Source organism: Tenrec ecaudatus, chromosome 2, assembly GCF_050624435.1.
Source record: "Tenrec ecaudatus isolate mTenEca1 chromosome 2, mTenEca1.hap1, whole genome shotgun sequence".
In the NCBI taxonomy this organism is placed as follows: Eukaryota; Metazoa; Chordata; class Mammalia; order Afrosoricida; family Tenrecidae; genus Tenrec; species Tenrec ecaudatus.
The window spans coordinates 200,488,569-200,503,918 of NC_134531.1; the positions used below are offsets into that span (position 1 = coordinate 200,488,569).

General features: G+C 36.2%; 1 protein-coding gene across 1 annotated transcript; it reads left to right on the forward strand.

The window, feature by feature from the left end:
* Positions 1 to 14,109: 14,109 nt before the first annotated feature.
* LOC142441233 (olfactory receptor 2T27-like) lies at positions 14,110 to 15,036 on the forward strand. The gene has a single exon (XM_075543284.1). It carries the CDS (start codon positions 14,110 to 14,112, stop codon positions 15,034 to 15,036), a length of 927 nt encoding a protein of 308 aa, XP_075399399.1.
* Positions 15,037 to 15,350: the final 314 nt, after the last annotated feature.

Here is a 15,350-nt window from a genome sequence, read left to right on the forward strand (position 1 = left end):
GAAACACATGCAATGACACTGAGTGCAGGAAGATCACAGACAAATGGGTGGGACTTCTTGCGAATCTAGAGGCTTAAACATGCCAGCACTGACAGTGGTCTCCATATGGTTTCTCTAGCCCCCAGAGATGCATCAGGGTAGGTTCATGTGGCTTCTCATCATGGATGACTCACAGGAATTAAGCCTAGAGAGAAACAGAGAGACAGAGAAGGAGAGAGCGAGAGCGAGAGCGAGAGCGAGAGCGAGAGCGAGAGAGAGAGAGAGAGAGAGAGAGAGAGAGAGAGAGAGAGAGAGAGAGAGAGACTCCCCACCTCCAGGGAAGAATAACACCAGGGTTCTCAGAATTCTCAGGAGAAGGCCATGCCCACACAGAGCTTGATTAAAGGCTAGAGTCTACCCTTTCACTCTTCCTCTCAAATTGACAACAGATTATATAACTATCACAATCCACCTTAAAGTTGTTTTAGTTTTTAATATTTTCTGCTTTCTCTTTGATTAAGGTTTTCTATTTTTTGCATAGTCATCATTGTTGGCTCTTTTTTATGTGTTTGCTTTGTATGCTTGTCCCTGATTGTATGTTATTTTGTATGATAATCTGTATATGAAATCGATGATAGGTTGAGTTACAAAGACAGTAAGTGGAGAAGCATATGGCAAGGAAAAAAGGGGGAGATGAGGAACTAACAATAAATGTATGATGAAAGTGGTCTGAAATTGATTGTGGTGATGATTGAACAAATTTTAACATTATTAAATTGTATGATATGTGAAGTATAAGATGATTATTTTTTAATTCTGAACTAATAAGGGCACCGATCAAATGAAAAATAAATGCATCAGTGATCCTCAAAGGAAAAAAGTTCTCAAACCAACTTCTGGGTATTGGATAAAATAACTAGAAAATAAAGAATCAACTAAACTTAAAATTAACAGAATGAGGAAAATAAAAAGCAGAGTAGATATGATGAAATAACCAACAAAAATATTGTTCTTTAAGCTATCAACAAATCCTTTAACACTTAAATAGATTAACATAGAAAAGAAGAGAAAAATACAAATTGCTAAAATATAAAACACATTGGGAACACTAATACTGACTCGAGACATATTTAAAAGGACCATAAGGGGATACCATGAACAGCTGCATAAAAACAACTTATAAGACTTATATCCAATAGACAGAATTGACCTTAAAAGAAATGAAAAATATCAAGATATTCTGAATAAGGTGACATATTGTTATAATGACCCCACATTATCTAACCACCCCAAACTGGTGTACTAGGACTTAATGGAGAATTTTAAAAAGTATTTAGAAAAAAAATTAAAACAGTCATTCTTAAATCTTCCAAATAGTAAATAAATAAAAGGAGTGTGAACACTTTTTTTAAATCTCAGTTTACAAGGCCATTCTTAGTGGACATCCTTACTGGACATCATCATTAGACAATATAAAAAAATTATTAGGAATAAGGATGAGAGATTACTGTCATGTTGAATCAAAGCAATTTTATAGGTAAAGAAGATATTTGGTGCTCAAGAAAAGAAATCCCCAATCTTCTCAAGGCTATCCAGAGCTTGTTATAGTCCACACAGATGAGTGTATTGTCATAATCAATAGAATGCTAGAAACATCTGTCCGGTATCCCTTGCTTTCAGCCAAGATCCATGACATCAATAAGGATAACCGATGGTCCCTGTGCACTTTACATTTTGGCCCGTGCCTATGATAGCGCCCTATCATAGCAGTCCTGAAACCATATAATGAGCATTCGTATCTTTCCATTTTCTTTGGAATGTGTACTAATGTGGCTCACTTCCAGTCAATCGACCAAATAGCTGTCTTTCAAATTTGTTGGCATAGATGATTGAGCACTCCTAGTGCTTCATCAGCTTGTTGAATTATTTCCATCGGTGTCTTATTTTGATAACATTCAGCATTTTCCTAATGGAATCTTTCACTGTAACTGGAGCCTTGAATTTAGGTTTTTTAGTTTAAGGCATGTTGAGCATGTTCCTCTTTTTTTGTTTTCTAATCTAAGCCTTTCTACCTGTCACTGTCATATTTCACTTTGTTTCCTTGAACTTTCTGTTCAGCTCTTGACTTCATCATTTCTTCCATTTTCCTTACCCTATGACTACAAAAAGTTTCAGAGTCACTTCTGACATCTAGTTTGATTTTCCTTTCATTTTTTAAAATGACCTTCTGCTTTAATTTGCTATGATCATGATATCAACCGACAGCTCAGCAGATCTTCTTGTCATTAATGCTCAACACACCACTTCTTTTTTTTTTGAGATATTTTTGAAATGTAGGTGACATATATTCAAAGTTTATTTTGACTCTCCTAGACATATTTAATTTTTGACAACTTGAATCTTAACTTAGTAGGAGCCCTGGTAGTGTAGTGATTACACCTCTAAGTCAATAGTTCAGAAGCACCAGGCACTCCGCAGGAGAGTTATGCTCCTTGAAACCCATAGTGGCAGTTATATCCTGTCTTATAGAGTTGCCATGAGTTGGAATTGGCCCAATGGTAGTGAGTTTGGTTTTGATTTTTTGGTTTCAAGCATTACTTGCATATGATCAATTGATAATCTATTCCACAGTGGCTGATCGACTCATTTTAGCTTCTGATATATATCTTTGTAATAATCTCTTCCCGGATGTATTCTATTTGATTTCTATATATCCCATTTTGAGAATTCCACATGTATAATCAAGGTTTAGATTGTTGAAAAATGTTATTTGCTAAGGAAATGAAATTTGTCTTGCAAAATTCTTCCATATGCTCTAGCTTAATCTCTGTCACAAAGGTCCTACATCCTAACTATTGATTCTTCCTGTCTGTTTCCAAGTTTTGCATTCCAATTGCCAATCATTTCCAATGCATGTTGATTGCATGTTTGATCAATTCCAGACTGGAGACAGTGAAAGAGTTCTTCAATTTCTTCACCACTAACTTTTGTGGTCAGAGCATAAATTTGAATAATAGTTGTATAGACAGAGTTTCTTTGTATGTGGTATATTTAATCTTATCACAGACAGTATTGTATTGCAAGATCTAAAAATATCTTTCTTGATGTTGAATACAAAGTCATTTCCTTTTGATCTGTCATTCCTGACATAGTAATCCATAGGATTGACTCATTCAAAATGGCCAATACCAGTTCATTTAAGCTCACTATTGTGTAAACTATTGATCATTGTGCATTTCATTCAATTTTGACAATTTCCAATTTTCCTAAATTCATGCTCCATGCATTCCAAGTTCTTAATATTAACTGATGCTTGCAAGTGTTTCTTCTCATTTTGAGTTGTGTTTCATCAGTCAAGAATGATGCTAGAGTCTGTACTCCAACCAGGTCTTCCCCTTTCATATTATTATGTTCAATTCTACTTAAGAAGGTACTTCCTTGGCCATATTTTGAGTTCTTTCCCACATGAGGGACTCATTTTCTTGTACTATTTCTAACAATGTTTTGCTTCTGTTCTCTAAGTTTGCACTTTCTGAAAATGTTTATATGCTACCCATAATATTTTCAGTGGTCATTTCCTCTGAAGTGGCCCGACTATTCCTTCCTGAAAGTCTGAAAGCTTTGCTGAAACCTGCTAATTCTAGGTGATCCTGTTTGTATTTGAAACACCATTTCCATAGGTTCCAGCTTCACTACAATACACAAGCTGTAATAGTATGACATACTAACAGACAGATGGTGCTTTTTTATCATAACAACTCTATGTGACACCCATAGGGTATCTTTCTCCCTAATAATTAGGGATACTCTTTCAGAGAGGCTAGTGTGTTCAAACGTTTCACCTGTCAGTTAACAGGTGTATAATTGTTGAGCCACCAGAACTCTTGCAAAGGAAATAGAGAAAGGGAGAATCGAGAAGTATTACTTAATGGTTCCTACATTCAAAAGCATGGGAGGCCATATCTGATCTCCTCAGGCTTCCCTACTATTGCCAGGCAAGGTTCTGACATGCCTTCACTCTCCATTTTTCTTTGTGGGAGAACAGCCCAAGAGGTGGTTGTGTAATTCAGTGGTAAATTAAGGGGACACTAGACAAGATAAAGCATGCAAAGGCTCACCTGTTTCATGATGACTGGAACCAGAATGATACCAAAATATATTGCCTCATAAACTTATATAATCTCGGGGAAAGCAAGCCATGGTATGCTCAGTTGTAACAGAAAGGGGTTGGATTAAAAGCCGGTAACCTGCGGGGATAGAGCTAAGGGTATACACACAATAGGAAGGGAAAGCTCTAGAGTAGCTGTTCTCAACCTGTGGGTCACAACACCTTGCGGGGTGGGGTCAAACAACCCCTTCACAGGGGTCACTTAAGACCTTTGGAAAACACTTATTTCCTATGGTATTAGGAACTGCAACACCACTCCTCTGTCTCCAGGCAGATCCACCCATATTTTTAATTTCCCATTCCAGTTCCCAACATGATGACATCATAGTGCCAACCCTATCACATACACCCAATACAAATATGGGTGTGTGCGAAAGGGTTTGCTCCATAATGTGCTTATATGGACCGGTCATACATATGTATAGAGAGCAGCTACTTTAGCATCTACTGTGTAGAAAGCAGCTGCTGTGTTGAAAGCAGCTCTTCTGTTGAAAGCAACTATTCTGTTGAAAGCAGCAGTATTGGGGATAAAACAACATTTCATGAACTATAATTCCTGGGTAAAAGTAAAACTATGTACTATAAAATCATCAACTATTGCAAAAATTCAAAAATATTCAGTACCATGGGAACTGAATCTGGATGCTGATTGGTCTTTTTATATTTAGGTGTGGTTGATGTACATACTGCCCCTTGGTGATAGCAACGTCTATGTAAAAATAAATAGAGAATAGTAAATCATAGTTAACTTTAATGAACTATATTGACTGAACTATACCATGTATCATCTTTTGTATTATTAAAGCTATTGTTATATATTATTTTCATTAGCTAACTTTCCCATGACAATAGATCATGCAGAGAACATTATTAAGGAAAGAAAATATAGTTAGGAATTTTTTCACTATGGTTTTCCCTCCATAATAACAGCAAGGGTTGAGAAACTGCAATGTGTTATTTGTTGCGAAGTTCTATCAGCTGAATCTATGAAGCTGAACAAACTAAACCACCATTTTGATAGCAAACATCTGAGCTTTTCTGGCAAGGATACCCACTATTTTAGAAGCAAAGCTGATGGATTCAATACAGCCAGACTTGAAACTGGTGGCAAACACTCCAAACGAAACATAGCAGCCATTGAAGCTTCATATTTGAGGGCACTCAGGATCACCAGAGCTATGAAACCTCACACCATTTCTGAGGATTGGAGACGAATTTGTTATGCACTTGAGTGCAATTTCCTTGTCTAACGACACTGTCCGCAAAACAATACATGACATGTCTGCTGATATTCTTGATCAGGTAATCCATGAATTTAAATCTGCTCCACTTCAAATATTTAGCATCCAGTTTGATGAGTGCACAGACATTGAAAACTGTACACAGTTACTGTTTATATGAGGTTTATATATTTTTTTCTTTTAAAAATCATTTTATTAGGGGCTCATACAACTCATCACAATCCATGCATTCATCAGTTGTGTAAAGTATATTTGGACGTTCATTGCCCTCATCATTCTCAAAACACATGCTCTCCACTTAAGCCCGTGGCATCAGCTCTTCATTTTCTCCTTCCCTTCCCATTGTCCCTCTCCTCATGAACCCTTGATGATTTATGAATTATTGATTTTTCATATCTTACACTGTCTGATGTCTCCCCTCATCCACTTTTCTGTTGTCCATCCACTAGGGAGGAGGTTATGGTACATCTTGTAATCAGGTCCCTCTTTCCCCCCCATCTTCCCTCTACCATCCCGGTATCGCCTCTTGCGCCACTGGTCCTAAAGGGATCATCTTTCCCAGATTTCCTGTGTTTCCAGTTCCTATCTGTATGAATATACATTCTCTGATCTAGCCAGATTTGTAAGGTAGACTTTGGATCATGATAGTGGGGTTGGGAGGAGAAGCATTTAGGAACTAGAGGAAAGTTGTATGTACTGCACCCTGACTGGCTCAACTCTTCCCCATGACTCTTTTGTAAGGGAATGTCCAGTTGCCTACAGTAGGGATTTGGAACTCCACTCTGCACTTCCCATCATTCACAATGATATGATTTTTTGTTCTGATGATGCCTGATACCTGATCCCTTCAACACCTCATGATCGCACAAACTGGTGTGCTTCTTCCTTGTGTGCTTTGTTGCTTCTGAGCTAGATGACTGCTTGTTTATCTTCAAGCCTTTAAGGCCCCAGATGCTGTATCTTTTGATAGCTGGGCATCATGAGCTTTCTTTACCTTATTTGCCTATGCCCCACCCTTTTCTTCAGCGATTGTGGCGGATGTGAGGCATATTAATGATGGTGAGTTTGAAGGTGTTTCTTTTTTTGCAAACCTCTTAAAACAACAACTGCATGTGCTGTGTTTGACACAGTTGGTTCATTTCTGCAGTAGCATAAGATCTCTTGGGAAAAGTTTTGTAGTGTTTACACAGATGATGCAAAAGCTATGCTAGGATGTTGATCTGGATTTCAACATTTGGCACTGGATGAGTCACCAAAAGTCATCAGAGCCCATTTTATGATTCATTGTCAAATATTAGCCAGGCAGACCCTGCCACAAGAGTTACAAGAAGTACTGTAGAGTGTCATAAATTCTGTCAATTTTGTAAATGTGAGCACTTTAAACAGTTGACTGTTTTCACAACTGTGCAATGAGTTGGATGCGCCAAATAATGCCCTGCAATTTCAAACTGAAGTGAGGAGGCTGTGTAGAGGAAAATTTTAAAACGTGTTTTGGAGCTATGTTGTGAACTCAGAATGTTTTTTAATCAGAAAGAAATACCATAATTCGAAGCACTTTTTAGCAATAAAAGTGAACTACGGAAAATAGTTTTCTTGGTTGACATCGTTAGCACCTTGAATGTCTTAAACTTAACACTGTAAGGACCAAATGCAACACACCTCAATTTATTTGAAAAGATCTAATCATTCCAAATGAAACTTCAACTTTGGCACAACCAAAAAAATAATAAAAATTAAGATATTTCATGAAATAAAAGTTACATGTTTCCTTCCTTATCTGCTTTCTTTGAGGAACATGACATTGAAGCAGGCAAAAGGATTACCATGATAATTTCTGTGAAAGAATGCTTACACATGCTTGCTGACGACAATTTCATAGAAATTTCTAAATCTACCTGACACCCATTTACACTTGCCTGTAGTCCTTTCAGAGTCAAAGTTGAAGATTTACCTGAGTCAGCACAAGAGAAGTTCATTCAACTTATTAACAGTGATACAGTGAGAACTGATTTCTCTGCAATGCCAGGTATAAAAATCTGGATCAAGTGTTCGCAGTCATATACTGTTCTTTCTGAGACTGTGCTGTGCCTTCTTCTTCCATTTCTAACAGCGTATCTTTGTGAGACAGGTTTTCCAGTCTGTTGGTTATCAAGTCTAAATACAGAATTAGACTTGTGGAAGATGATCTTCATTGTACTCTTGCAAAGACTGCCCTGAGAATTTGGGATCTGGTGAGCAAAAAGTTATCTCAACTTTCTCACTGACATTGGATATTTACACATACTGCCACAAAATGTAGTAACGTAGTTTACTGTTGTTATATTAGACTTTTACCCATGCTAAACCATGCTTCAAGACAAAACCTCATTTATTTGTAATTAGAAATAAATATTACACAATATATTACTACATATTGTTTTGTGATTTATCACTATGTTTTAAATATGTTCAATTTGTAACAATGAAAATAAATCCTGCATATCAGATATTTACATTATAATTCATAACAATAGCAAAATTATAGTTATGATGTAGCATCGAAGATAATTTTATGGTTATGGGTCACCACAATATGAGGAACTGTATTAAAAGATCCTGCAGTAGAAAGGCTGGTAACCACTACACTAGAGGCATACATGTGATAGGAAAGCACATACATAACATGATGGGTGGGCTTTAAAGTCAAGAAGGTAGCCTAACCTCAGTTGCCTCTAAGCTGGCTTGACTTTAGTTGCCTTTGAACTGTTCTCTAAGGGAACAAGCTATGATCCATATCAGAAGAGAGTGGGCCCTATTTGGATGAGAAAGACAATTGGGTTTGATTGCTTTTGATGACAGATAAATTTCAGCCAGATAGTCTTCAAGTAGGTGAACTTAAGCATATAGTAAGTGACCATGTGTTTTCTAACAATATCTTAAATTTAGCATTATTATGGGGAACATCAGGGGGAGTAACATTTATTAGAAGAATGTGAGTGGGATGTACCTCCAACCCATGAACCTGATGGTTCACTCCACGGGAACCCTGGACACCCAGACTCCTTCACATTTGAATGTTGAGAGTTTGTCCACATACACTGTCTTCTCAGTTCTGTTTCCCAAATTTCTTTTTCCTTTTCTGACAGCAAGCATTCCTGACAGGCTACTCTATTTCTATTCTCGGTTGATAATTAATTCCAATAACCACATAGAACTCACAGACAAAATTCACCACCAGGAGAATTTATAAGGGGATTCACAGGTTGCCATAAGTCAACATCAGTACACACTAAGGATACATTCATTGGTCAATAACAACACCTACCCTCAGACAGCAATGAACTCATTCTCTGGTGTTCAAACTCTCAGTCATGAGGTCCCTTAGCCATTGCTTCAGTGGATCATGAAATCCATTTGTACCCTGTATCACGGTACCCTCGTTAGGGGCCGAATGAGAAGATACCCCATAGCCTTAGTCCTCTGAGTCTCTCTGCTAGTTTCTGGTGCTCCCAGGCTTGGCCTCTGCTACTTCAGATCGAGATATTGGGAGTGCCCTTTAGATGATCTTGAGCTTGTTTCTCTCGTTCTGTGATGACATGCACAGAGAATGACTTTGAAGTGTAGCCTTTTTTTTTCAATAGAGAATAGCTAAAGGAAACAAAGGGTGCGTCTTGGGTCGCATCTCTACCAATTACATACTTCATCACACCTCAATCCTGTATAATCCAAAATAAGATTATAACCACAAGCATAGAGTTCACAATTATAATACATCACAGAATGTAGTATCGGAAGTAGGGTCTTAGTAATGGACTACATCTTTTAAAAATGACAAAAATTTGGAAAGACATATGATCATTGGTTGTCCAATATGTAGGATATAGTTAATGTCACTGGTTTGAACACCTAAAAGTGGGGAAAATGTCAAATGTTTTATTGTATACATATTTTTAAATAATCAGGATAATTAAAAATCAATAAAATATAATGTTGTCAACCTCATGTCAATCAGTCAAGGATCACTCATATTGTGGATTTCTGAGACTCTGTTTATGGGGGTAGAAAAGCTATTTTTTTCTGCCCCAGATTGGCTGGTAGCTTAAACTGAAGATCATGTAGATTGCAGCCAACATGTAACCATTATGCCACCAGGGATCCTAACTGCTAAATAATAAGGAAACAAAATTTACAACACAACAACAAAACAGATTGATTCCAAATGTGTTATGAAACCCTGCCTATTTTAAATAAGTGCAATGCTGATAAATTAAAATGTTATATGTTGATAACCCTTGTATAGTAAGCACGTCTCTCTTTATTAAAGCTCTAGTTTGTATATTTGATGAAGCCAGCAGGAAAAATAAAGCTACACATTATGGTTCCATTCATGCTCTTAATTCACAAAATTCAAAAATTCATCTACATATCATGAAATATTCAATACTTGACAATGTTCCAGGAAATCTGCATTTATCAATTCATTTTCATTGCACGAAACCTAACAACATACATGTTCTTATTATTTAATTTAATAAAGAATAAAAGCAAAGAAATGTGACAAATGTGTGGTCACTAATAAATGGGGAAGCCAGGAAGCAAACCCACTTTTTTATGGACCTGAGTTGATAGCTAATACTTGCTGCACTGGCATTTCACCACAGTGATTTTCCAATTCTCATGACTGTGTCAGCAGGCACTGATAAGTAATTGAAATAGTTGTTCATTTCCAAAAAGCATAGATCTTTCTTTAGGGATATTTAGCCAACCAAATCTTTATGTTAGAGCTTACGTAAGGGAATAGATGTGCAGACAAGAGATGTTTTCTCCAAGGACAGAATACATAAACTTGTAAATAGGCCTGAAATTGTGTGGTAGGGACACCTGAAGGTTATTTAACTGCCTTAGTTCATTAGTTCTGATAACAAAGGGAAATTAAGTCTTTGAATACTTCAATGTGCAGCTCTGCCATTTACATATACAGATTCCTCGCGACATCTTGTGGAAACAGCAAAGTATATCATAATTCATTTTTTAAATTAGGTAAGGTTTTTAAAAATCTCCTACTTTCCTAAAAGTCATTTGAATGTTGCATACAATGATGATTAAGACAATATTCTGCATAGGTGAGCATTTGCCTTATTTAATATTTTAAAACAGATTTGTAACACAGGTATAAGTAATATTACGTAATAGTGTACTGGAATATGAGTCAGTATAAATACATGATGCTTAATACCAGCTTATATACTTGTCTAATATACAGTGTCTAATGTCATACAAACTTCACAGATGTTGAGGTTTCAAAGGTAAAAGTAAAAACTGAATTCAGTCCAATTTTGAATTATGAAAATACCCAAATTCATAGTTACATATGTAACATGGATATTTGGAATGCTTTATTTTCACGTTTATATCTGTAATCAAAATAGGGATTTTAATTAAAGTGTGAAATGAAAATAACATGACTTTAGTAAAATAAAAGCTTTATAATGATTTAACATGCTTACTTTGAAGTGAATTCCAGTAGAGGAAATAGATCTTTCAAACACAGGTACATTTAAACAGAAATAAACTTTTGATAGATTCATACACAAACACACACACATATATTTGTATGTGAGATATGATGACTTATTAAAACACTATTAGAAGAAGATCACAAGGAGAGATGGTTTAGGATATGGAGAGTCTTTGAATAATTAATTTCCTATTTTACATTATTTTTATGTTACCTAGGATATATCTTAATTACTTTCATTGTTATGTGACACTGATTCTCTATAACTTATCCTTATATATATATATTTATACTCAGTTATGTGTTTATCCATAGAGAAAACGAAATTAATTTGCTATCAGGAAACAAAGTGGTTTGTGCAATTAAGTGCTTTTGGCAGTGGAGAAGTTAAACAGCAGGCTGCTAACAGAAAAAATTGGCAGTTTGCATCTACCAGCCAATTGTCAGTTGAACAGTATGCTTCCAAAAATATTGCATCCTTGAAAATCAAGGATCAGTTCTACTTTGTCCTGTCATTTCAATGTGCATTGGAATTGACTTGATGGCAATTGGTTTTATGGGTTGTTTTATGTTTTATTTTATTTGACTGTTTTTTTTTCCATTTAAATATTCTTACTCTGTTACTACTTCTTTTCTGAGGCCCCAAACCCATATTTTCCCAAGACTGTTGGTTAAGATTCTGTATAAGAACTTATGCCAAAATCTGAGTAAAGGTAATTGTTTTTTAGTTTACTTAATTGAAGGATATGTTTCAAAAGATTTTCAAAGTGCAGGATAATCAATCATCAACAATAAAACAAAATCTAACAACATGAAACATCCAAAATATATATATATATATATATATTCATTTTTAAAAGACTATTTTATACTTTGATTGCATTTATTTTTATTACAGTCCTTTGACAGTAATTTCTAAACTTGAACCTGAACAAAAAATTATATTGCTGAAATATATTCCAAAAACCAACACTTGGCAGAGTGATGCACCACCCTGAACTTAAGCAAAAGTAACCAATGCATCGAGTTCTGAACTATCTTCTGATGATAGATATTATGTGTTCTGTACAATTTTCCTACAGAATGGAGTATAATGAGACCAATGAATGTTTGCGTCATTTTAAAGAACAATAAAAATTATGTACAACTTGTTTAACAACAAAAACAAACCTTATTAAGGGTCAGAGCTAATTTTACGGAATTTCCCTTCAGAGCATCACGTTGGGTGACTAGAATTACAGATCAAACTAAAACAACCCACTAGAGTCTGTGAAAGTGAATGTCTCTAACAGCTTTTCCAAGAACAGAATGTTATTCCTGGTGTTGAGTGAAATGTTATTTTTTCAAATTTCCCTGTTTTTATGATCCCACTTTTGATATCATACTGAAAAACATAATATCTTTACGTTAGTAACTTTAACTCTTCTACAACTGGTTCTTATTTCCACAATCAAGTGTCTTCCTATGCCTTTATTCCAGATAGGTCTAGTGTCCCTCCAGACTGTGTGCTATGCATTCTCTACTGGCCACAGATGTAGAGGATTTTCAAATCCTCTAAGTAGAATAGATCACTAAGATCAGTGTGCAGTTCTTTAACTTTTCCTGTTGTTGTTTTTCACATGATCTGAGGATGTGGAGCCAGGGTTCTCAACCTGACTCGGTCAACTCTTCCTTGGATTCGTTCTATATTCTCTACATGCTCTTAGTTCCGCAGGATTCATTTTTTTTAAAAAAACATTATAACTAATTTCTATTTCTAAGTAAAAATACTAAAAAATACTTCTCTTTTAGGTATCATATTGAATACTATGTGGATGCCAAGTTCATGGGGCTTGGAAACATTTAAATCTGTTTATAGTATATGCTAGATTCCTGTACTTTCCATGTGAATAGAATCGGACTCCCCTTCTGAAAGCATAATTAATTTTCTACAAAGATTGACCTTTGGAAGAAATCATGATGCCTATCTTTAAATTAATGTCTGAGGGGGTTCAAATCGCCAAATTTAGGCTATTAGTTAATCATTTAACCAAACAGCTTATATAAAACACAAAACACATTTAAAGCAAGAAAATAGGTGATTCCTTTTGTCATCTATTTCATTTGTTCAATCTCTATAGGTATCAATCAGGACAAACACAGAATGAAAATTGGGAGAGCCAGAATTAGATTGGACTTCCTTGTTTTATTGGGGATAACAAGGATTTCTTGAGTTCTTGACAGTGGAGCGTTACCACTTTTTGTCATAAGTTTCTGTTATTGGGGGAAATTTGAGTTTTCTTCTCTGATAGGTGTCTGCTCTTACATTGTTTCAAAAGCATCCTCATATATATGAGTATGTGTTACTTAAGGTCCACGATATTCTGTGACATATGACATAAGGTTTGGGCACTATAAGATTACCATATTACACCTGGATCAGAGCACAATTCTAGTAACAGTGATGAAGAGTGCTGTCACTGCTGCTGCTGTTCAAACTGCTACCAGAGGCAGAAATAGCTGCTGGCAGCTTCTCTGTGACTAAGACTTCAGTGAAAAGAGCAGAGCAAGAAGAAGCCCAACAGGAGAGGCTGAAGTGCATCCAGTCCTGCCCATATGAGCAGGCTGTGTCTTGAAATCCCCACCACCACCACTTGTCTACTGGAAAAAGCTTGTTCTCTGCCTACCTGTCTGTGTCCCTCCCGTGGCCCAGGGCTGCAAAAGTGTACTTTGGGGTCTTTAAAGCCAATAAGGAGAAATAATAAACAAAAGGAAATCCAATTTCCCTTTAAAAATAAAGTGAAACCATTCAGGATGACAGATGTAGATGCAGGTATTTTTCCCAAATCGATGATAGGTGACAATGCGTCTGTCTTTCCATGTTCGCAGTTAAACCTGTGGAATGTATGAAATGTGGGGATATTTATAATTTTAATAAAATTCTAATAATTAAAATTAAAATTTCAAGAAAGTTAAGTAGATTATATTCTAAATGTATAGCACATTGAAATTTTTTTAAAATCAACTGTCTTAAGTTGGCTGTGACATAAAAATGCAGGTGAAATGTATTGTGTGATAAATCTATAGAACTGAAAATAGTTGAAAACATCTATAGTATTCCAAGACAAAGGGAGAACAAAAGATGTCATATTATAAAATAAGAGTTAGTCAATTTGGATAAATGGTGAGGTGTAATTGGTTTTTTTCCGTACTTTTTCCCAGGGTAATATACTGGGAAGGAGAGAATGGAGAGATGGATTAATCAGACCACTGGAACTGACTTTATTCTCCTGGGGCTATTCCACCACATCCAAGTACCCACGCTTGTCTTTGCCCTCATCTTCCTGGTGTTCATCATGGCTCTTGTTGGCAATGTTGTGATGATGATTCTCATTTGGTTGGACTGTCGACTTCATACACCTATGTACTTTCTTCTGAGCCAACTTTCCTTCATGGACCTCATTTATAGCTCCACCTTTGTCCCCAAAATAGCCATTGACTTTCTGTCTGGAAGGAACACCATTTCTTTCATCGATTGTGGCATTCAGCTGTTCCTCTTCACGACTCTTGTGGGAGCAGAATATCTTCTCCTGGCTGTCATGGCCTATGACCGCTATGTGGCTATATGCCACCCACTCCGTTATGCAATTCTTATGCGCCCTGCAATTTGTGGCTCCCTGGTGGTTGGGACCTGGCTGGGTGCACTTCTTAATGCCTTGATACATGCCGTATACACTCTAAACCTTCCATACTGTGCCTCCAGGGAAATCCATCATTTCTTTTGTGAAATCCCAGCTCTGCTGAAACTTGTCTGTGCCGACACCTCTCTCTATGAGCATAGTCTTTTTTTCAGTTGTGTTGTATTCCTTCTCATTCCAATATCAGCCATCATGGTCTCCTATGGACAGATCCTCTCAACTGTTTTGGGAATAGGATCCAATTTGGGGATGAAAAAGGCTTTGGCTACCTGTTCTTCCCATATGATTGTGGTGACTCTCTTCTATGGCACAGCCATCATGAAGTATTTTTTGCCTAAAGCCTATCATACTGCCGAGCAAGATGAAGCCATTTCTGTCTTCTACACAATCCTCACACCCATGCTTAATCCACTGATCTACAGTCTGCGCAACAAAGATGTAACTGGGGCCCTGAAGAAAGTCCTGGGAAGGTGAAACGCTATGATGAACTGCTGCCTTATGAGAATTAAATAGTAAAAGCTTGCCTTTCTAGCAGAAATAAACAATTGCAAGAAAACTCATACTACTGTAGAAATTGTCAAATAACTTCATATTTACTGTTTGCAAATTTCTAATGTGTAAATTTGTAATAGTACTGTGTCCTATTGAACGTAATATGAGAATAATCAATTTATTAAACAGAATGGTCTAAATCAAAAGACACTTAATCTGCAGGAGTTACAAATCAACATGAATGAAAAGTGTCTTCTTGTTTTTACACTAAAGTAAAAATGCATGTCCTTGTAAAA

Coding starts and splice junctions, on each gene's coding strand:
- LOC142441233 (XM_075543284.1), top strand. CDS start 14,110: ATGGAGAGATGGATTAATCAGACCACTGGAACTGACTTTATTCTCCTG.